At 41.9% G+C, this 24312-nt stretch overlaps 1 protein-coding gene across 4 annotated transcripts in view; it reads left to right on the top strand.

Moving 5' to 3' along the window:
- LOC121509420 (tetratricopeptide repeat protein 28-like) overlaps positions 1-24312 on the top strand; it is a 266183-nt gene that overhangs the window by 80719 nt on the left and 161152 nt on the right. Inside the window, exon 1 of one of the 4 annotated variants that reach the window (XM_041786788.1) lies at positions 18240-18983. The exons of 2 other annotated variants lie outside the window; for them this stretch is intronic. In XM_041786788.1, coding sequence (XP_041642722.1) covers positions 18957-18983 — 27 coding nt within the window. In that variant the 5' untranslated portion in view covers positions 18240-18956. Of the gene's footprint in view, positions 1-18239; positions 18984-23584; positions 23653-24312 lie in introns of those variants that run through there. One more of the 4 variants, XM_041786789.1, reaches the window with a different exon arrangement.

Below are 24312 nucleotides of genomic sequence, written 5' to 3'. Positions count from 1 at the left end.
TTCTGAGATACTGAATTTGGGGTTTTCATTCGCTGTAAGCCATAATTATCAAAATTAAAAGACATAAACACTTGAATATATCGGTCTGTTCTAATGAATCTATGCAATGTATGATTTTCACTTTTTGAATTGAATTACTGGAAAAATCAACTTTTTGATGCTATTCTTATTTATCAAAACACACCTATATGTCTTACAATTGGAAATGTAACCTTATTTTCAAGCAACATAGTGCTGTCAATGCTATTTTACAAATTCTGACTTGTGTAATAAGCGTAGGTAACAATATGTTACTATAACATACCATTAATGGTATGCAATTTGGTAAAAATTTATGCTGAAATCAAAGAAATGTTTTTAAAAAATCCTTAAAATGACAGTGTGCACTACTGTGTTCAACAATACTTCAACCACCTTCAGGTACGCTGGAAATCCTTGGTCTCTGGCACCTTAATTTTGGGGTCACAGGCTGAAAAGTTGGAGAATCCCTGCACTATGGAATGGCATTGAACCATATGGTATCATGTTGTATTATGTCCTTTCATATTGTATTGTAATTGTTTTGTATTGTCTGCCTGTCATGTTGTGTCATATAAGACCAAATCATCCCACTCTTTGAACCAAGAACTAGATTTAGACTGTGAGGTGAGTAAGTGAAGCCTCCTGCTGAAGATTGACCCAACTGATTCATCCATTCACTTTTGTTTTTGTCAGGACTTCTCTCTTGAGATGATACATTGTGCTCCCTGTGGACAGGACCCAGCAAACAAATACAATCTGGGTTGGCTTTCAGTGCTGTGACATCAGCCTTTGCTCGGGGGCACATTGGGTGGTCAGTGCATGTGACCTTCTCATAGCAGGGTGCCCTCACCCCCATCTATCCCTATTAGAGGACACTTATCAGAGACAGCAGCCAGAGTGACACCGTCCCAGCTGGGCATCCCTGGAGAAAAAGCCGTGCAGTGCAGGGAAAGATCCCCATGGTGCACTGAGGTGTGTGTGCATGTGTGAGCGTATGTATGTGTGCGTGGAGTTGTTCTTTGCAGATAGGACCCTGTGACTCTGAGATATGCACAGGCTCATTAATTAGAAGCTCTCATTATCCCCCCTCAGGCTCCAGACACTTAATCAACACCGAGCTCCAAGTAAGACACTGGCATGCATGTATAGACACACACACTGCAATTTTCCGTGCACTCCTGTCGTCTAACGCCGGCTCAGTTCTGACACGACATCATCCAAGAATAGAGCGCTTTTAAAAAAAGGTGAATGAATGAATGCTGATGAGGGTTATTTGTTTTCAGTGATGTACAGCACAACAGGGTGGGCGGATGTCATCACTGTTTAACACTTTTATTATTATAATGTTGTTAAGCATTTCAAAACACATTCATCCTTCTGACACGTTTGAAAGTGGAGGTAATATGTCAAGCACAGAAAATTTAACTATTTTATTATACATAAACAAGCTTAAAGAATAAAAGATTAGTTTGTGAATCTTTGTTTATGAATCTTGGTCTTCTTTAATATCTTTTCTTTGCTGTAGAGTGGGTGCTTTGATATAAAAGTGCATGTAACAGTAGCATGCACATCACTGTGCTCTTTCTACGATATTTACTGCCCTGAAACTCCAGCCATGGTAATTAAAAGGCCACTGTTTATTCAAACGGGGGACAGATAGCGCACAGCAACACTTTACAATTGAGTCTTAAGTGTGAGAATAAATTACCCTCAGACATTCAGGAGAGCTTTTTGGAGTGCTGCTCCTCTGTGGGGCTTTAAAAACATCTCTGTCAAGTAACAAAGCTGAGGGTGATGCACTTTTTACATCATGTAGACTCAAAAACAGGCAGGAAAACATTCACAAAACTGTATTACAGAGAATGATTTAACACTGATTGAGCTCAGTCTGACTGTTTAAAACAAAACGGCCTTATTTTTGTCCAGTGAAACTGATTTGCCAAGTGCTGGCAAATTAAGAGTCTTTAAAATTAAAATATGGCTGACTGAGCTTCAACTTCAAGCTTCTAACCAGTGTTCAATCCTGCAGAAAATGTGCTCCTTGTGGGGAAAAGTAACATTTAAAAGGACATTTTACTGAGAGAAACTGTGATTAAATGAAGCAGTGACTGTAGCATTCCTAATAGGTTACTATTTCCATTCACTGAGGCCATAGCAGGGTCTAAAATAAGCATTATTTTCACAGTTTTTGTCAGTTGCAAGAAACAAGCAGGGACACTGACTGTGACACTTTGGAAACAGCTTTGGTTTTGTGGTACCTCCAGGAACTTTCTACATTTAACATGAGTGAGTTTTATTTTTGGTTAAGAAAAATTCCATGCGGCAGTATAAATAACTTTCATGAAACCAGGCTCGATCACAGTGGAGACATTTTTGAGGGCACCATTGGCAAGAACAAGAAAAGGAAGCACAAACTTAAAAAAAAAAAAAAAAAAAAAACAGCTCCAAGTTGTGGAAAAAATAAAAGAGAGGGGGGTTTTTTGTTTCCCTCTGAGGGCTGGAGTCTGATTTCCTGTGCGGCTCTGATTGGGAAAGCAGAGGCACGCACGGGGAGCCTGCTTCTGTATGGAGATGCCAGATGACAGGCTTCACTACCAACAGACTGTTGCTGAACAGCTCGCTCAAGTGGCCTCTGACTGATCTTCAAACGAGACTTTTATGAAACAGTCTCTCGTGTAAACCTGTTTTAGATGGCCAGACTTCAATGTGTGAGTGAAAGTGTGTGGATTAAAGGGAACATAAAAGTAAAAAGTATCCCTGTGTTATAACAGAAACCCAACAGAAGTCAGACAAAAGCTTGGCGTACAAAACCAATCCACTTTCAAACAAATCAAAAGATGGATATTGTAACTGATGATGATGATGCAAAATCAACTCTTCTTTAACCAAAAATGATCCAGAGGTGGTTAGATATCTGTATCACAGTTGTAAGGTTAATATATAGATTAAAATATTCTTGAACTAAGAACTAAGATTGGCACACTGTGACGACCCTATCCCACTTAAACAAGCCTGCAGTATGGTCCTCAATTGTGATATCCCTCTTTCATAATAAAACATTACAATAACATAAAAACTGGGGACTTGATGTGAAGAAATTGTTGGAATAAATGTGTTTATCATCAAAGTAACCTCCTTAGATCAAGGAAGTTGACCGGCTGTAACTAAAAGCTTCTGACAACTTAAACACCACCTTTTCTAAGGATATACAGTATATATAACCTGGACACTCCGTTTTTAAAAACATACAGTTGCATCTTGGTTCGGCCCCTCACTCCCCTTATTAGTTCCTCTATTAAAACTAGGTTACCCCCTGATGGATGGAAAAACACTTTGGCAATGCGAGATGAGTAACTACAGACCAATTAGTCTTCTTCCAGTCATGTCAAAGAAAACATCTGCTACCCTGTTTAGAAAAAAATCATTATTTACATCATCTCCAGTTTGATTTCAGACTTAATCATTCAACAGAGTCAGCTACATATTATTATTACAAAACATTAAACAGTCTCTGGATAAAGGAAGGAGTAGGTACAGTGTTCCTGGATTTAAAAAAGGCATTTGACAACATGAACCATGACATTTGAATCTCAAAACTTGCTACGTTTAACTTCTTCAAAACGTTGGTGTTGCGGTTTGACTTATATTTAAAAGGTTGTCAATAGTGTGTTGTGATCAATAACACCAAGTCTGCTTTTTACAAAACTGAAACAGGAATTCCCCAAGAAACTGTCTTGGGGCCTATCCTTATCAGTTTGTATATAAATGAGTTAAATATCTGTCCTGATATAGGTCTTGTGCCGCTTTTTAACTGCTTCCCCCCCTTGTCATGTCAGAACTGTTTACTTGAAGAAAACAGAAGTAAACCCTGCAGTAAATAAACCGTGTGGAACACCGTAACACTCCTCAGGACAACAGGTGACTGGTGGAGGAGGACAGAGCAAATCTAGATGTCCGTCCTGTCAGTGCAGAGCTCTACTGCCCTACTACCTGACTCACTTCTGATCTCTGTGTTTATGTCTGCAGACCCCTGAGTGTTTCCATGTTCACACCGCAGCCTGCTCTGAATAAAGGCTTTGATTGTTTGAGTAGCATCATGTGTGATGAGTGCTACCATAAAGACAAGAAAAGCTGCACCATTTAAAATAGACTACTGCTGAAAGAGTTACTATTTGGTTATTTTTACGGTAGGTCCAGCTGCAGGGGGGAACTCTGCAAGCACAACAGGTTGCATCGATTAAGTTCTGCCTCCTCATCGCGATGCATTGTTGAAAAGATTGTTTTCATCACATCCAACACCTGCTTTGATATGAAGAGGAGGCGGTGCCTTTTGGCCAAGGAGTATGTAGGTCTACCCACTAGTGTTGTAGTACTCGAGAACAGTCTTGGTCTTGAGACTGGTTTCAAGACCACATTTTGAATGTCTTGCTCTTGTCTTGGACTCAAGAACATTTTTACTCGGTCTTGTCTCGGTCTTGGAGTGGCTGGACTTGGGTTTTTCCAACAAGACCAGTCGAGACCAGCACTGATCTGCTATTCTTTGACTACATTAATGTGATAATAAGGAGAAGTGTAGCTAAACCCCGGCCAGACAATGATGAAGCGTACTGATGTTTTCTGAAGCCTTTTAATTATGTTCAGCCTTAGCACGGTATTTGAACATAACTCCTTTCCATACGAGTCTTCAGACACATCGTAAGAGCTGAGAGACAGATAAAAAACACAGCTCTTCAATAAAAGACAAAAACATAAACAAAAAATATACAAAAACCTTTAGCCGTATTATTACTCACATCCATATAACAACAAAATGCTAACGAGTGCAACCCTTAGCATGTACGTGATGGCTAATCATGACAAACTAGCTAAACTGAAACTTTCCGAGAGGAGTTCAATTCAAAAGTACATCACTTAAACAAAACTTAAGTAAACACATTCATAAAAAACACACAAAACATTATAAAGCAAAATACCTTGTTCTCAACTCCAGCCAGGTGCTTAAATGAATGAGAAAACATGAGAAAAGCGTCTCCATGCTTCGCTTTCTCTGCATCTGTCAATTTTCCGTCTATTAGTGCATTACTACGTACTAAACAGGAAGTACTTCAAAATAAAAGCATGAAATTGTAAAGTCTGTGACAATATAAACAAAAATTACAGGAAGTGATAAATACAACAACAGACCTTCATAAGAGTCATTTACACTCCCACCAATCATGAGTGACTAATTAAACATAACAGTTTACATTAAGCACGAGTGATTTCAAACTAAAATGACTTCCTTCTCTTGTTAGAGCAATTTATATACACAAATAAAAAACCATAATACAACCATAAACCTAAGATTGCCAGTGCATCATTATCATAGAATAAGCTGATTTAGTCAGCTTCCAAAAGGAAGACCAACTTCTGAACTGGGCGTTCAACTTCCAACATCTTGTGAAGACGTTCTCCCCTTTTGCCAAGTGTCCGGTCGCCAAGACAAACTTTGACTTTCCTTACAAGTCCGTCCTTGTCTGTGGTGGTTCCTGAGACTTTTCCTAGTCTCCATTCATTCCTGGGAACATGTTCTCCTTTCAAAATGACAATATCTCCAACCTTCAGATTCCTTCTCGGTTTGTGCCAACGTTGTCTCAGAGCAATGTTGTTGATGTATTCCTTACGCCATCGACTCCAAAACTGCTCCGCCAGGTACTGAACATGTCTCCATCTTTTCTTTCCATACATATCTTCTCTGATGAAGTCGCCTGGAGGAGGTAAGGCTTTGGTAGACTTCAGAGTCAAAAGATGGTTAGGCGTAAGTGGCTCTAGACTGTGGGAATCACTGAGATTGTCGACAGTGAGTGGCCGGCTGTTGACGATCGCCATAGCTTCATACAGGAATGCACGTAATGCAGCATCATTTAGCCTGCCTGGGGAGAGAGCAAGGGTGGACCTCAGAACGTTCCTCACTGTCCGGATCTGTCTTTCCCACACCCCTCCAACATGGCTAGAACAGGGTGCATTCATGAGGAAATCGCACTGCTTCTCAGCAAGAAATGCAGCCAGCCGGTCTGCATTAAGTTCACTCAGAGCTTCCTTGAGCTCATTTTTTGCTCCGACAAAGTTGCTTCCTTGATCCGACTTGATTTGCCTAACAGCTCCACGAAGAGCAATGAAGCATCGGAGGCTATTGATGAGGGAGTCTGTGGACATATCAGTAAGCATCTCAATATGTATGGCACGAGAGCTCAGGCAGGTGAAGAGAAGACCATAACGCTTGTTCTCCTTCCTTCCTTGCTTAGTGATAAATGGACCGAAGCAGTCCATACCACAAAAGGTAAAAGGAGGTGATGGTTCCACACACTCAAGTGGTAGATCAGCCATTCTTTGCTCTTCAGCCGGCCTTCTGAGGCGCCTACAGATGACACACTGGTGAATGTACGATGCTACTGTTCTGTGGACTCCTGGAATCCAGTAACCGTTCGACCTGATTTTGTTGATAGTCAGACCTTTACCTTGATGTTTCATCCTTTCGTGACAATGAGCAATAATCATCTTTGTGATGTGATGATTCTTGGGGATTACTGCTGGGTGCTTGATGGAGTTGGGAAGAGAAGAATGGCACAATCTCCCTCCCACCCTGAGAATACCGTCTTCATCAAGGAAAGCATCGAGAGAGTATAGTTTGTTGTGAGATGGCAATGGAGTTCTTTTACTCAGCAAACTCAACTCCTCTTGATACACCTCCCTTTGCAGTTCCTTGATTATGAAATGTTCGGCCTTTTCTCTCTCTGATACAGTTGTGAGGCTATTCATCTTGTTGTTGCTGACGCGTCGGAGAAGACGTGCCACGGCTCGAGTAGCCCATGACCAAGAAGAGAACCTGGACAAGCGATCGATGAGGCTTACTTGTTCCTTAGTTGTAGTGTTCAGTGTGACAGCCATTCTGACTTCGGGATCTCCGATCGTTAGCTCTGGAATCTCATCAGCTGGGAGCTCAATTTCCTTGCACCACAGAAATGTGGGTCCAGTGAACCAGGTGGATGACAGAAGCTCACTGACAGTCAAGCCTCTAGAAGCGTGGTCAGCAGGGTTCTCTTGGGTTGGGACATATCTCCATTGGTGAGGTGCTGAGCTAAGCTGAATCCTCTGAACACGGTTGGCTACAAAGGTGTGGAATCGCCGTGCTTCATTCCTTATGTAACCCAAAACTACCTTGGAATCTGTCCAAAAGAACTCCTCAGAGACTGAAGATCCAAGCTCCTCTTTCAGCATGCTGCTCATCTTCACAGAGACAACTGCAGCCGTTAGTTCTAACCTTGGAATAGTTGTGACCTTTGTGGGTGAGACACGTGACTTGCCGATGATCAGGGCGCAGTGAACATTGCCATCTTTGTTTTGAAGTCTTAGATACGTACATTGACCATAGCCCTTGGAACTTGCATCGGAGAAATGATGTAGCTCCGTCTTCAAGACCTTTCCGAATCCAGCTGGTGCATAAGTGCGCGGGATGGTAACGTTATTCAGATGAGATAGATCAGTTCTCCACTGCTCCCATTTTGGATGAAGCTCATCCGGTAGGGGACTGTCCCAGTCTGTGCCACGCCTGCACATCTCCTGGAGGAGGATCTTTGCCATGAGCAGGACAGGTGCTACTAGCCCGAGAGGATCATACAGGGATGCCACAGTGGACAAAATACCACGGCGTGTCGCAGGCTGGTCCTTAAGGGAGACATTAATCTGGAGATGGTCAGACTTCACATCCCACTGAATCCCGAGAGCTCTTTCAAGAGGCAAATCATCAAATGAGAGATCCATGCTGATTGTATCAATGGCTCTTTCAGATGGTGGTATGCTTTCCAAGACGTCTCTGTCATTTGAGATGAATTTGTGGAGTCTGAGACCACCCATGGCGCAGAGTTCGCGAGCTTCCTTGGCGAGCTGGATAGCATCTTTAGTAGTTTCCACACTTGTAACCCCATCATCAACATAACAATCCCTCATGATAAACTGTGAGCCTTTGGGATACAGGTGATGATGTTCCTTTGCTAGATGCTTCAGCCCGAAATTCGCGCATCCTGGTGAAGAAGCTGCACCGAAAAGGTGAACCTTCATCCGAAACTCACTGGGTGGAGTGTTGAGGTCTCCTTGACTCCACCAGAGAAATCGCAGATAGTCACGGTCAGCTTCATTCACGTGGAACTGATGGAACATCTTCTCGATGTCACACATCAGAGCAACAGGATGATGCCTGAAGCGAATGAGGACTCCACACAGATTGTTCAGCATGTCAGGACCGGAGAGGAGATGGTCATTTAGGCTGGTTCCCTTGTATCTGGCAGAGCAGTCGAACACTACTCGAAGTTTGTCCGGCTTCTTAGGGTGTCGAACTCCATGATGGGGAATGTACCATCTCTCGCCTTCACTCCCACCATCTTCGATCCGCTCTGCATCTCCTCTCTCAATAACCTCTTCCATAAACTTGACATACTGCTCTTTATACTTCTCATCTCTTTGCAGTTTCCTTTTGAGGTGATTGAGGCGTATTATTGCTGAGCCTTTGTTGTCTGGCAAACTTGGTCTGTCTTTGAAAGGCAGAGGCATCTGGTAGTGCCCATGGATATTTCTATGTATGCCTTCCTTGAGTTTGTTAAGGAATGTGATGTCGTCCTGGGAAACAGTTTTGTTGTCTTCGATACCATCTCTGAAGTCTGACTCCAGAATGTGAATTGCATCAGCAGGGGTTACTGGAGGGAGCTCTTTCACAGAAGTTCTGTGACACAGCCGACTTGTATTGAGTGACTCATGAAGTTGTGATGAACGTCCCACAATACTCCATCCCAAGTCTGTCCGTACGGCGTAAGGTTCCTCATTCCCTCCTAATATCACCTGCCTTGGTGCCATGGCTCTGGAGCAGTTGTATCCGATGAGAAGGCCTACCTCACAGTCCTTTAGTGGTTGGATCTCTTCTACGATTTCTGTGAGATGACTCCATTGTTTGGCAGTCTCGCATGTTGGAATATGAGCGTGGTTGACAGGAATGCAGTCCTTTGTGTAAGCTACAGGGAGATCGATCAAAAAGGCAGAACTGTATCCTCTTACTTGAAGCCCTGAAACACCTTCACTTGTGAGAACAGTATCCTTTCCACTCATGGTTGTCAACTTAAGCTTTACAGGATACTTGTTAGCATTCAGACTATCACTCACCTCTTGACTGATGAAACTAGTGTCGCTCTGGGTATCGAGTAGAGCATATACAAGCTTCTCAGCAGTCGGATTACCTTTAGATGACACCCACACAGGCAGGATCATGGAGGTATAGGATGAGCCTTTTCCTGCTACGCTGAGTGCGGTTGCAGCAGTGCCTTGGTTGATTTCTGTTTGTTGGGATGGCCTTTCCTTTCTATAGTTGTCATCATGAAGAGCTGTAGGATGCTTTCCCTTGCAGGTGTCACAAAACTGACGATGGCGACATTCCTTAACACTGTGACCAGGTTTAAGGCATCCATAACAGAGTTTCTTGTCCTTGACAAAGTTACGTCGCTCAATTAATAACATCTCAGTGAACTTGGAGCACAACAAGAGCTGGTGTCTACTATCTTGACAAAGAATGCATGGAGTCTTAACTTTTCTTTGGTCTGACCTTTCATTATCCTTAACCTTTGTTATTTGTGTGGTAAGTACACTGGCCTTGTTTCTCTTTGTGTCTCTGAGAGTTTTCTTCTCAACACTGAAATCTTTGGAATGAAGAGCATGAAAGGATGTAATCGGATTACAAGCTACCTCTGCTTCTTCAGACATGAATGTTGCAAAGTCCTTGAAACTAGGATATTCTTGTTTCTCGTTCAGACTTTGTGTAACCTGTCTGTTCCATCGGGAAGCTGCCCAATCTGGTAGTTTGTGAACCAGCTTCTGATTTTCCTCACAGTCGTTAAGTATGTCAAGACCTTTGACGTGAGACATTGCGTCTTGACAGGCGTTCAAAAAATCTGATAAGTTTCTAAGTCCTTCAGCATCCTTTGCTTGAATCTTGGGCCAGTTGGCAAGCTTCTCCCTGAACGCTCTCTGAACAGTGAAGGGCTGGCCAAAGCGGCGATTCAGCTTGTTCCAGGCTTCTTGATAGGCGTCGTCGTCATTACGGTAGAATGTACCATCAAGAATCTGACGTGCTGGACCTCCAACATATTTTTTCAAATAGTAGAGTTTTTCAGCTGGAGTTATTGCTCGCTGGTCAATGAGTGAAGTGAATGTTGCCTTCCATTCAAAGAACCGTATGGGATCACCATTGAAGACAAATGGCTCAGGGGTAGGAAGCCTGTTCAAAGCTAAGCTATCTTGAAAGACCTGAGCGAGAGAGGAAAAGTCATTAGGTGCAGGAGGAGGTGTTTTAACAGGAGACAGGGGCGCCGCAGCATGGGGCATGTTGTTTTCTACCCTGCTGAATTCACTGTGAATGTTGTTAGCAGCTTCACGTTTAACTTCCTTGTCATAAACCTTTAATTTTGCTTGAGCTGCCTTTAATTCCTTTTCTGCCTGCAACAACTCTAATTTTTGTTTTTGTGCATCTAAAGCCTTCCGTTGCTGTTCTTCCAACTCTCGTATCGATTCCTTTTGTCTCTCTTCCTCTCGCAGCATCTGATAATTCGCTTCCATTACTGCTAAGTTGGCCGCTGCATCTGCACGCTTGACAGCCATTGATGAGGCCACAGAGCAGTGATCAGACTTTCCTTGACTTATCAACGAAACTGCAGTTCCATAGACAGACCTTGCATGGTCATGATTGAGAAGTTCACGAAGGCGATGTCTTTCCTCTTCTTCGTTGAACTCATCTTCCTCATCTATAGCTCTGCTGTAAGCAATGCTGATGATTTCTTTGGTCACTGACTCACATGTGTCTACTCGTCTTCTTATCTCAGCAGAGGGCGTGATAAGATCTCTGATATCAAAATATGTATTCATGATGTCATCCTTTGCCCTTTTAAGTTCTTCAATGAGAGGCCAGAGCTGACTCTCGGTCATGAATGACTTCAGCTGATCCCTTGCATTGCGCACTTGGAGCTTCCATTTATCGTACAGAGAAAGCAGCCGCTTCTCCTTTTTCGTAGCTTCATCGTGTTGAAGTGCACGCATCTTTTCAGTGGGAACACGTGTGCGTTCAGACCGCCTAAGACATTGAGGTGGATTAGAGCCCTTTGAAAGCTTGCATTGTTCATCACTCACACCTTGCTGTTCTTGATCCTGAACATCTTGCAGGGTATCATCCCTCTGCTCCAAATCCTTTACACTAGCTGACTCTGACATTTTTACCTCAATATCAATGTGTTGGGGGGGGGTTTAGAAGAAAGTTATCTAACAGATAAATTAACCCTTTTCATAAACAGGATAAACACAAAATATCAGAGGGTCAGTATAAAGTGATAAGTAGAAATGCAATATCATATAAACACTCAACCATGAATAAGAGTGAATTCACAATAAACAAATGACTCAAAGCACTTCAAACTTTAAAGACTGAAATAATGTGAAACACTCTCAAAATCAAAATCCCTATATTTGGGGAAATCCTTGTCTTGCAAAATGTCCTGGGTATTTACTCAACCTAAATATAAATCAAACTGCAAGTCTTTGAGGAAATGTAAACGTCCAAGAAAAATTAACCTTTTAAATTTTTCACTCTGTTTGCAATATGAAGTTCAAATATAAAGAAAAATAGAAGGATTTATTAATTACTGATTGTCCCTAGGGATAGCTGTTTTCTTCCTTTGCAGCAGTAGAGCAGGTAAGTTTTCACTCCTTTGGGATCAGAAAGTGTTCAAATGTTGCCTGCAGTCTATGTGATGATTGTAGTATACTCACAGTTCTGTAACACAATTATTGAGAGGAACTGTATTTGACCGTTGCACCGAATCCATGAGAACGCTGTCTGCATTGCCAAGAAAGATCAGGCGATGAGGCGCTGAAACAGGTACTGCTCGATGAATCCCCTCAGACCGCACATGGCACCGGAACAGTGGAAGTGGCCGCTGGAACCCCGCGATGAAATCCCGTCCTGACCCATCATGGAAGCAGCAGGTCGTCCCATAGATGAAGGCAAGCTCTTACTGTAGCTAAACCCCGGCCAGACAATGATGAAGCGTACTGATGTTTTCTGAAGCCTTTTAATTATGTTCAGCCTTAGCACGGTATTTGAACATAACTCCTTTCCATAATGAAGTCTTCAGACACATCGTAAGAGCTGAGAGACAGATAAAAAACACAGCTCTTCAATAAAAGACAAAAACATAAACAAAAAATATACAAAAACCTTTAGCCGTATTATTGCTCACATCCATATAACAACAAAATGCTAACGAGTGCAACCCTTAGCATGTACGTGATGGCTAATCATGACAAACTAGCTAAACTGAAACTTTCCGAGAGGAGTTCAATTCAAAAGTACATCACTTAAACAAAACTTAAGTAAACACATTCATAAAAAACACACAAAACATTATAAAGCAAAATACCTTGTTCTCAACTCCAGCCAGGTGCTTAAATGAATGAGAAAACATGAGAAAAGCGTCTTCCATGCTTCGTTTCTCTGCATCTGTCAATTTTCCGTCTATTAGGTACGTACTACGTACTAAACAGGAAGTACTTCAAAATAAAAGCATGAAATTGTAAAGTCTGTGACAATATAAACAAAAATTACAGGAAGTGATAAATACAACAACAGACCTTCATAAGAGTCATTTACAAGAAGCACTTGCTAAAACAACAAATAGCTGCACCTGCAAAAACTCTGGCATCAGTCCATCTTATTTATAGTCAGATTTACCTTTGAACACTTAGTTTAGGCCTCACTCACCAGACAAATCAAGATAAACATCTCATTTTCAGATATTTTAAATAATTCTGGACTTGCCAACAGTGTTGGGCAAGTTACTGAAAAATAGTAACTAGTTACAGTTACTAGTTACTGCTTGCCAAAAGGAACTGAGTTAGTAACTGAGTTACTGCATTGTAAAAGTAACTAGTTACTTTGAAAAGTAGATGTGACATACTTTGGGATTTAGTTTAGGCAGTAATGTCGAGCCCAATGATTCACACCTGACATCTATCTAATCAAATCACATGACTCCCATTCTCCAAACTCAGTGGCCTATTTAAGCTGCAAGATTTTCTGCCTCTTCTTCTGCTCAATGGCCTCTTGCATGGTTTTGCACTGCGCTCTCGCTTCAAACCACCTCCACCCCAGCATCCACCTGTTGGCTCCGACAGGGGGGTTTAAGATGGTCTCTCATCACTGCTCAATTCTGCATGTAAGATGTCGGTGAGGAGTGATTAAGTCAGAGCCTGATGCCAAACTATGCTATGCTACGCCACCATAATAAATGCTTGTACAATTACAAACGTGAAATGACTGACTAAACAAAAATTAAAGGGAGAATGCTCTTTAACTGTTCAACCTTGTCATGTTTTTTAAATTGTTTTTTATGGTCTTGGTCTTGTCTCGGTCTCTGCCTTTACTCAGTCTGGACCCCCAAAAGTCTTGATCTTGTCTTGTCTCAAGCAACTCTGGTCTCGGGCAACTCTTGGTCTTGGATAGTGAAGTCTTGAGTACAGCGCTACTACCCACTTTTCTAAGTGTAAGAGAAAACAGATAATTGGGGGAATCCGTCTCAGCTGCTGTTCATCACAAACGACGTATTCTACTATGCTTCTTCTGTTTACCCGCCACCATGATGTGTCGGTTGCATCACTATTGACTCATGTGCACCATACTACCTATATTGCATATGTTTAAAGCATTAATAAGGTTACTGCAAAAATCCTTGTGGAGGCAGAACATAGTGCTAGTGACAATACTGAAACAGGTTTACCGTCCACCCCTACTTTGATCACTGTGCTTGAACACTGAGTGTCTTTATGTTCAATAACAGAGCCTTAATGTATGAGTCAGATAAGCACACAGACTTCACTAGTTTTCTGTTATATTCTGGTGACATTAGGAGGTATATTGAATAATTATATAACAGCTATAGTAGTAACTGGGAATGTTTGAAAAATAAGCAAAGATATTGAAGGAATCTTTGTTTTAATTTAAGTTATAAGTGTCATTTAATTTCCTCACCTAATTTAATGCCATTCTTATGTTTGTTCCCAGAGTAAATGTAATAAGAGAAGTACTTTACCTCATGGAAAAGGATTATTTTTGCTTTCTAACCTAAAAACACAAATTTTGCAGTAAAAAAATTCTTTGAATATATGCCTCTGGTTAAAAAAAACATAGCGCTTTAGTTTACATCAGGTAGGTGCATATTGAAACTAAAGCCTCTGTGAGTCTTAAAGCTCAAGCATATTTGCATAACCTGTCTCTAAATGGGCCTTTAAATTGACTAAAATACTCTAAAATTACACAAAAGACTGTTATAAAACACTTAGGCAGACATGAGAATACATGATTCAAACTATAACAGGATAAAACAGTGGAAAACAGGAAGCATTTTGTGTTATGTGTTCTGTGGGGTGCCAGCTGTGATAGCAGAGGAAGAGTCCAGCATTTTGTTCATGTTCATCCATGTGGATCACTCGATGTCTCATGGACTCTCTGCTCACAGCAGGAGTTTGTCCGTGAGGCCATATGTCACCTCAACCCCCTCCCTCCTCTGATCTTTTGTTATCTGAGTGGCCTTTAGGTGCACTGTGCACCCTGCTGACCCTCAACAGACACCAGTTTATTGACCAGCTCACAGCTCCATAGAGTCCATTACCTAAAACCAATTTAAATCACGGGCTTATACTTTAAACTGATTTCACCTCAGTATCGACCATCACTTCAGTTCTCCTCGCTTTTACTTTACATGACTCAATAATCAGTAATGTAGTTACTGTAATAACGCTGTCACGTATCTCAGTGATGAATGTGCTGGTTTTATGCTGCATTAAAACTGTTTTTATTCTGCGACCATGGCTGTGATTGTGGTCAGAGGTTTCTTGCCAGAATAACTATGTCTGCTGTTTTGAGTTTTATTCAGCCAACTTCCAAAGTTAATGATAAAAAGTCATTTTTTAAAGCCGCAGATATTCCCTCTCTCTGGCCAAATCATGCTACACAAGTATTTTTGGCTGTGTTCTGTGTCTGATGGCTGTGTGCAGTAAAATATTGAGTGTTACACTCTATGTGACAGCTGCTCTCAGTGGAAGGAAGCTGAAAAGTGTTCATAAACAAGGCTAAAGTTGTCTCCAGTGCCCAAGGTTCTCCATCCTTTGTGAATCAGCTCTTTTATGAAATATTTTAATTGACTTTTCATACAGAGATAACCAAGGGCAGTAGTTCCTATTAGCCAGACCTGCAACTATGCCAGAGTTAAATTTGAAAATATTTGATCTCTTGGTCGGTGTCTCATTACATGTACATTTAGAGTTTAACGAGCCTGTGTGGTGTTGCAGGGACCTGATATCAGATGGATGAGCCTTATTTTACTTTTTCATCATCTTCAGCACACTGTAGTTGATACAAAAAGCTGTCCATTATATTTTTGAGCAATGAAGAGGTTATTACCCTCACTGCCACAAACCAACAGGGCAATGATGCCTACATAGACAGAGTAATCTTTTTTTTTTAAGTTTGATTGATTGATAGGACAGTGGATAAAGTAAGGAACTTTGGAGAGAGAGAGTGGGGAGGGATATGTGTGAACGGCGTAACAGGCCAGATTTGGCCCTTACAGTTTTAACTTTATATTTTGCTTCATTTAGTTATGCTATGTTTTAATGTTATTAACCAGGCATCAATTCTTCTTGCTGCTCAAACTACAGTTTTCAGAGCAGACACAGGTTATTAAAAACTGTTAATTAACTGTAGCAGTGTACTTTTTTCCTCTTGAAGCCATTGTGCTGTTCCAGTGATGCTATCCATGCCTTTTTAGCCCTTATGGAAGCTTTTCTAGTGAGCCTGGAACACAGATGACTTTTCAGGGACTATAAGGATTAGGCTAAATTCACACCAATCCAGATCCAGTATTGAACGCCCTTTTGTCCATTTCTGAAATCAGTTTTCGATTATTTATGTGTGCTAGGTTGAAAGCTAACTGCCATATTGTTTTTTTTTCCCCAGGACCAACCAATGGCAGGCTGTTCTGTCATTATGTTATGATGTGACAAACCGTGCACACTTAAAAATGCAGATTATTATGGAGGTGGCTTGAAGCAAGTGTAAAGGAGAGAAAGAGAGGTTGTGACTTGGCCCTCTGTGTCATTGCTGTTTTAATATTTAGCAGTAAAACTCACAATAATTAGCAGAAAAAACAACTTAAAGTGTCACAGAGAGGCTGTACATTACTATTCTATTTGTTGAGCCATGTTCTTAGTTCACATTCCAGAAAATTTTCTCTCGGTGTAAGACATGCTCCGTAGCAAAATCCTGGATGTATGTACGGATGAATTGGATTTTTGTGCAGTCCCAGTGACGTGTTCTCAGATTGTCAGTTTAGGTCTCGTCCCACATCAGACACATCCCTGTTGTAAGTGTTCAGTCTTGATGTAGGAATGCATTTCTGGGAGTTTGATATGTGCAACTATCTTTCTTAGAGGTTCCGCCTCAGGTTGTGCTTTTAAATCTGAAACTCTGGTCTTTACAGGCTAACTTTATCTACTGGTACCCTTTTTTAATGTTTCTTGAAAGACTGAAGATAGACTATTTTTTTGTTAATAATCTATAGTGACCCTGTAACGGATTTTAAGAAGATATGCGGTACTTTTAGTATAAAGTTGTACCAGCACAGGCCTTCCATTGCTTATTGTTCCTGCCATTGTTTATTGTTGGTGTGATTGTGGATAACCTAAAGCCAGACTCCCCCACAGAGTAGGCTGGGCCCCTGAAAAACCAAGTGAATGGGCCCTCCCTGGCTGTGACGTACTGATGATATCAAGGCATGTGTGTTGGATCAGTAACATTGGTATTGGCATTCTTGCTAACAGTTGCCTCATTTTGGAGCTGAAATGTGTGTCAAGGTGTTATTGGGTTTTAAACCCATTTTCGCCACTTTTAGACATTTTTGCCCCCTTTAATTCTAGCTGCCCATTTTGCCACTTTTAACCCATTTTTCCCTATTCATACCACCAATTTTTTGTGACTTTAAATACATTAATGCCACTTTCAACTCATCTTAGAAGCTTTTTAACTACCTTTCAGCCATTTTTACCCATTTTGACAGCCATTTTTTGCCACTTTTTCCTTTCTTAACCTATATCTGCTGCTTTGTCCCTTGTTGTGTGCCCCTTTAAGACTATTTTTTGACACTTTTAACACATTTTTGCCACTCTTTAACCACTATTCCCATTCTAACAGCTTATTTTTGCCACTCTTAGTCAAATTTTGACACACTAAGCCATTTTTAACATGTTTTTGCCTTCTTTTGCAATTAGTTACAATTTTTTCCATATAGCTATCTCATTTCATTGACTTTATTCTCTGGTATCCTGACATTTGTGCACATCATGGCTTAGCCATTAACATTACCAAAAAAGGTAAATCTGTTTTAAGAAAATGAGGTTACATCTGAAAAAAGGCAATATTGTTCTCCAGCATAAATAAATACAATTATTTTTGTTGCTTTGATAAGAGTATTATTATTCGGAAATGTTTAAATGTAAAATATGGCGTTCACAGCTCAGACCATGATTTTCTGACCTCCATGGGCCGCCCCTTTGGCTGGGCCCAAGAAAGCTCTCCCCTTTATCCCCCCTTATGGGTGGCCTTGCCTAAAGCAAATGGACAGTTATTGTTTCATAATTTCTTTCAACAGCCTGTGGTGATCATGAACAAACAGTGTACTTATGTTAGTGACTGCTTTGTGACGCATAATCCTCCAATAAATTTTGTTGAGAAAAATCCAGTCATCTAAACAATGCTCACTTTTGACCTACATGTGTAGTTCTTCCATCCATTACTGCCACAAAGGTCAGTATTAAATAATGAATAAACTACCTATGTTTGACTGGAACACATTGTTTTTGCACGATGCCAGAGAGACACAAATGTGTCCTTGAACACCTCACCAAACCCAGCCAGCTTCCTGTCTGGACAGCAGCGTCACTTTGGTGCGTAAATGTAAGGCGCACCTAAAGACCGGCGGCGCTATGACCCTGCAGCCTCCTCCTGCCCAGCTCCTCCGCTCCAAGTCTGCTAACTGCAAAGCTGGAGGAGCGCAGGGAGGGAAGTCATCTGAGAGCTGGAGTCCAGTTTGTTGCTGTTGTAGGAATCAGGATTTCCTTCCAGCTCCTCACAGAAAATTCCAGGAATTTTTTTTTGGAGGTTGAACCCCCTCCTCCTCCTCCTGAAAGTAATCCCTCCGCTTGTCGCGCTGTCTCCGCTGGGTTCTGCTTGACTCTTTCTCCAAGAACACCAAAAGTGTGTTTCTGTCGATGGAAAAACGGGATTTGACCAGTGTGATGAATGTATCGGCGTTTTGGGCACACACTTCGCCTCCTTGACTTCCCCTTTGCTTCGAAGAGCGCTGGACCGACGTTGTAGACTTCTGTCTTCGTTTGGAAAAGTTTAAGCATAAATTTTTCCTTCATACACAGCGCGGATTGGTCCTGGAGGCGCCGACCGTGCGTGCCGAGTGAAGAGGGAGTGGGTTCATAGCGGACTCGTACTTTGGATTTACGCACAGGAACCTTTCCTCCAAACACTGTCAGTCGACACCATGTGTCTTTGATTTATTCTCCGACCTCATCTGTGGATTTAACCGCTGTGTGATTTGTGTGGACTGCGCTGTCTCCCCTTAAAAAAAAAATTGCCGCAAAGCTGAGAGTCGCACATCACCATGCATCGCTTCTTGGAGAAGATGTGCTGCTGCAAAATTGTGGGAAGTCGCGAGGCAGCATGACTTGCGCCCTGGATTTCTTTGAATCTACATTCCTTTCTCATATAATATCTTAATGCTGTTCAATCTTGGTTTACAAATATGATGAAATGGCAGCCCCGGAAGAAGGTGAGTCTGGCTGGTATTTTTTTCCACTTATGGCGATAAATCACGTTTCTGTGGTCGATCACAAGTTAGAGAGAAGGGGCTCGGTCACAGACAGCTGCTCCCCCTATGCATGCAGGCAGCTCTGAATGATAGATCCTACAGATAGTAATAACACTGCACTGTTCAAAGTGATAAACTAGTTAATGTTCCGTTTAAACTAGATCTCTCCTGTTATTTATCCCCCAGCTTTGATGACTCTGAGGAGCACAGCAATCAGCTGTTGTGCACTGCACTCTCCACCATCTGTAGTATATGTGCAAATTGATAATGCTTTCCAAGGACTAGGATATGTGTTGCTGCTTTAATCATTAAGCTCTGACGTGTGCTCATGGTCTTCATCTCTTTACAACATCAGGCAGGCAGACAGATCACTTTTAATCTGCTCTAATCAAGACATCAGTGCTTCGTGTACAAAGTGTTGAATGTCTGTGAACCCTGAGTCCGTGTGTGAATAGAAAACAACTTTTTTAAAGGGAAAACCTGAAAAGTGAAACATTACTCCCCAGTAAGAATACTTCAAAGTTTCAGCATGAATTGCCCCCCGTAAACATTCTTTCGAGGGTCTTTAAAAGGAACTGAGAAGGATTTGGGTCTCTTTTTCAGGACTACACTCCTTGCTTGGACTAATTTGCATTCCTCATGCTTTCTCTTAATGCTCCATTTTCATAGCCTTGGAATATTACAACATGGAAAATGTCTGAAAATCATCAGGGGTCTTTGAAAAAAAGGTAGCACTGAAATGCCTATGGTTAAGCCTTGTCCCAGCAGGGGGCGCTTGTCTGACAAGAAGCAGCTTTAGTGGGCTTTACTCTGGTCTGGAGTCCAAGAGGGAAAAATGAAAGGATGAGCAAGTCTGCTTTGGACTGTTTTGCATCATTTTGAACTTTCTTTCACCCAAAATACTCGTATCAACTTCTCTGTGACCAAATATCTCTGCTTTCTCAGGAGACACATGATAACAATATTATTTGTAACCACCTGGTGTAGTAGGATGGGAACAAGCATCAGAGGTAGTTTAACCCTTTGCTACCTGCAGACTCCATACCCATTCCACTCTGTAATTCCACATCAATGATGTTGATGTTGAGATGAAAATATATCAGAAAAATCCTTTTTTATATTGACCAGACAAGATAAAAGCGGCGAGAATCCCCTAATGATTTCCACATCTGTGCAGTGTATCTGCCAAAAACCATCTACAAGACCCCCCCCCCCCAGGATTCACAGCAGCTTTGCAGTCACATGTGCTCAACCTGAACAAATCATAAAAGTAACTCTGTCACTCATATGCAGATTCGCTGTTTTATCACAGATTTCTAATGGCAGTAAGCACACCAGAGATCTCATTTGGGTGGCTCTTTCTAATCAAGGAGGAAAATAGTTCCTCTGTTGTGTTTGATGTTGATTAATCAACCTTTTGGTGTTGCTGGATGCTGGATGCATATTTATAAACACAAGCACTCAGAGCAGAAATCATTGTTCCTTTACCCTGAACTCTGGTGTTCACCTCCACTGTGTTCAGACATTGAGCAGCATGGTGGAATAGAAATTGTGCTCTTCATTGTAAAGTAAAATACTTCTTCATAATATGAACCACTCTGTAGAAAGTCCACACAATAATGTCACAAAGAAGTCCTTGAATTTTCCTGCTGTAGCTTCTTGTTTATCAGCGTTTTAATCCGACCCTTTGCTCCTCTTGCGTGCCGGTTGGATCAATAGAAAGTGTAGGAGAATCAGATTGATTCAGGCTGAGTGTCCTGTCCACCTCTTCATAATGGATTACACTAATGACTCAAAATTCCACATCTGTGATGCTGCAGAGAAAAGAAAGCAATTCTCGTAATGTTGCTGGCACAAAGCTTATCTGTTCTGGAAGGAGAAGAGTAAAATCTTTTCTTGTACTCAGGGGATTTGTGTGATTTACTTTCTTTTTCTGTGGTTTGGTTCAGTTGCTCTGTTACACAGCGTTAAGATGTGGAAGGGGAAATGTGACTAAGGCTGCCATAGACATGGGTTTCTGAAAGATTAGAGGGCCTCTCCATTGGAAATCATTGTTTTATGTAGGGTTATCTGTTTTTGGATGAGCCTGAAAGCCAATGATACAAAGCACAGGCAGCCCCTTTCCTTTTATAGAAGAGAGGCACTTTTTGCGAGGGTTGAGAATGCTAACAAGTTTCCTGCTGGTTCTGGTGCTGAGGTAGGGCTGGGTGTGCAGCAGTAGCCTCTGCAGTCCACTGTGGCTGTGATGTATTGGAGGAAGCTACGCTTTAGAAAATATGGGCAGTATTTTGCCTGAGGGAAAGGCTCCAAGTCGCATTCAGAGACAGAAAAGCTGTGTGATTGTTGGTTTGAAGCACCAGGTAGAAGAAAATACTGTTTTTGTCACTTTCTATGACTCTATATGTATGTGCACAAGTCAGTAGTGATGTGGGCATGGATTTTGGACACTGCTGTGGATTGTGGTTTTCATGTGACTTAAACCTGCATATATCAAGTGCTATGTTTTTGATATACTGGACTGGTTTCTGAGCCCTTCACTACCACTACAACTAAAATTTGGTGATGACTGTATATTCATGATTATGGATCTGGAAAACAAAGCCTTCCTAAAATAACAGACCCAGTGATTACCTTGTAGAGATACTTTAGTATTTTTGAAGTTGAGCCATGTTTGGTACATGGCTGTAGAAGTAGCATTAGCCTCCAGTGATTTCCGTGAGCATTGCTCCTTTAAGAAGGACTCACTGGATGTACCGTTCAGCAACCTAGGCTATACAGCGTAACAAATAGGTACATTTTCTCCCCGGAATTGAGCACGCTTTTTTGTAATAATGGGCCACTAAACAATGTTTGCCCAAACGTAAACACTATTGAATTTTTAGTATCTTTTTTTTTTTTTTTTTTTTTTTTTTTCTTTTAACCAAGAAAGCCTCTGTCTTCTTGTCACTATTTTGCAATGCAGGCTTTGGCTACCGGTTATGTGCTCTTGCATTGCAAATCAGTGGCACTGGTCTCGTTGTACCTCATACGACTCAACTTCAAAAGTACTGAAGTATTTCTTTAATGTGATACATAGTGAAAGCGTCCCCATTATCACTATCTCCCCAGTCCTCTTGTATGAAATTAGCTCTTTTCATACTTCTACTGTGTCGTATTTCCATTACCCCCTGTTTTGTTTCTGCAGGCTCTTTTTGTGTCCCACTTCTCCACAGTTGTGCCTTTTTTCATTGGCAAACCTGCAGTCTTTGGCCTGGTGGTTTTCTCCACCACATCTGTAGCATTAATGTCCTGCTGGGGCTTTGGTCATGTGACACTGACCTTGTTCACCAGCCTTGCCACTCTGTTCCATTTACCAGGTTCCTTCATGCCATGTAAATCCACAGTGTCTCTGGCCTCATCCACATGGAGACAAAAATTTTATATTTCCGTTTCATTTTGAAAAGTTTCCGTAAATACGGGATTGTTTCAGGAAATGTCCACGTAGGCGCGGAACCACTAAAAACGACTGGAAACGCTGTAGTATTTATGCCAAGCATGTACGCGGCGCTGTCTTGCTGCCACGGAAATGCACCAAAAGAGACGAGAAGAACAGAAAACGGACACAGACTTTCTTCTAGTTTCCTTTCTAGTTGTTCTCCGCGTTGGATTTAAGAACATACGGTTTATGCTGTTCGTGTTGATGATAAAGGAGCATCAGATTTTGCTGTAAAAGCCATAATAAGCTCAATAGCTTCTGCAGCACGAACACATGCCTGCGTGCACCATTGTTGTTTTGGTTCGATATGAGCATGCGGGATAAGTGAGCTACGCTATGTGTGACGTTGTTGTTTCAAGAAAGATGCGGTTGGCTGTCCACACGGAGACGAAACAGTAAGCGTTTACAGATTTGTTCACTCTGGGACCCGGTTTCAGACGTAGAGTTTACGACCTCCTAAAACAATGTTTCCATGTGGAGGAATTGCCGGACGACAAAAAACGTTAGCGTATGCTCCTGAATTCATCTCTGTGTGGATGGGGCCTCTGTTTGCTGCCTCCGTTGCTTATGCAAACTTGAGTGCCTTTTCAACAGTCCATCCACTGACAGTACCTTCTGCTGTATCCTGTCTTCATTTTTGCCAACGACCAAACGATCTCTCAACATCACCAAAGTCACAGTCCTGCACCAGCTTTCTCAGTTCTGCCACATAATCACCCCCACTTTGCATATTACTCTAGTGCCCTCTGTTGGCACTAAGATGCAATAACATTCCACAGTTCCTGTGACATTTTGGGATTTTATTGAAAATCTGTGCATATTTATGATTCTTTTGTGGCACTAGTTTTGTACCAGTACACCCAAGAAGTCTTCTGAGAGGTATCAAGAACAATTGGAGCAATGGTGTGGCGTGCAAATTGACACAGACTGACGGACACATCGTATTTTTTTTTTTTTTTTTTTTTTTTAGATATGTTTTTGGGCCTTTGTTGGATAGAGGAGGACAGTGGATAGACTCAGAAACAGGGACGAGAGTGGGGGAGAGACATGCGGCAAAGGGCCTTAGGCTGGACTCGAACCCAGGCTGCCTGCGTACATGGTGCGCGCCTTAACCACTTCACTACTGGCACGCCAGACACGTCGTAAATTTTAGTGGTAAGATGTAGAAAGGATTCAATTCTTCTTTTTCTCATTGCCAGATGTGTTTTTAAGTCATCATCACCCAGTGTTGTCTTGAGCAGAATTTCTCACAACCTGTTAATGCATTGGGTAGTTTTATGTTACAAAGCCAGGCTCTGAATTTAGAGTTCATATTATGCCTTGTGGCAGTGTGACCAAGTCAGGAGGAAGCAACTGTTTGTTTTTGTGGTTGTGCCAGATGTTTCTGTGGCTTCCACACAGCTGACATGAGGCCTCCTCACCTGAGAGCGACAGGATGCCCAGCTCATGTTTCTGTGGCCAGACTCACTGGGAGCTCAGACTTTCGCCGACAGCAGGCACACTCTTACATCTTTAACCAAGTTCATCGGCTTTTCACCTCGGGGAGTTTCTCATGTGGCTTCTCCTCTTTGATTCGGTATTATTTATGAGCTCTCTGGTGGGGGCAGAAGAGCTATCTGTCCCCCCAGAGCTCCAGCAGTCCATGTGACGTCTCCTGGCTGGCGGTGGCACAGCAGTTTTGGAATACATTTACAAGCAAGGGAAAACCCGTCAGAAAGTGAGGAGAAGCGCTGGAAGGCACACATCTGAGGAGAGAGGGAAGCGGGCACGGCTGTCAGCAGGGAGAAGGAGTCACTTGGGAGAAGCTGAGAGCGC

Source organism: Cheilinus undulatus, linkage group 5 (genome assembly GCF_018320785.1).
Source record: "Cheilinus undulatus linkage group 5, ASM1832078v1, whole genome shotgun sequence".
Classification (NCBI taxonomy): domain Eukaryota; kingdom Metazoa; phylum Chordata; class Actinopteri; order Labriformes; family Labridae; genus Cheilinus; species Cheilinus undulatus.
The sequence above is the reverse complement of the archived record's forward strand: the minus strand, read 5'-3'. Positions and strand labels throughout refer to the sequence as shown.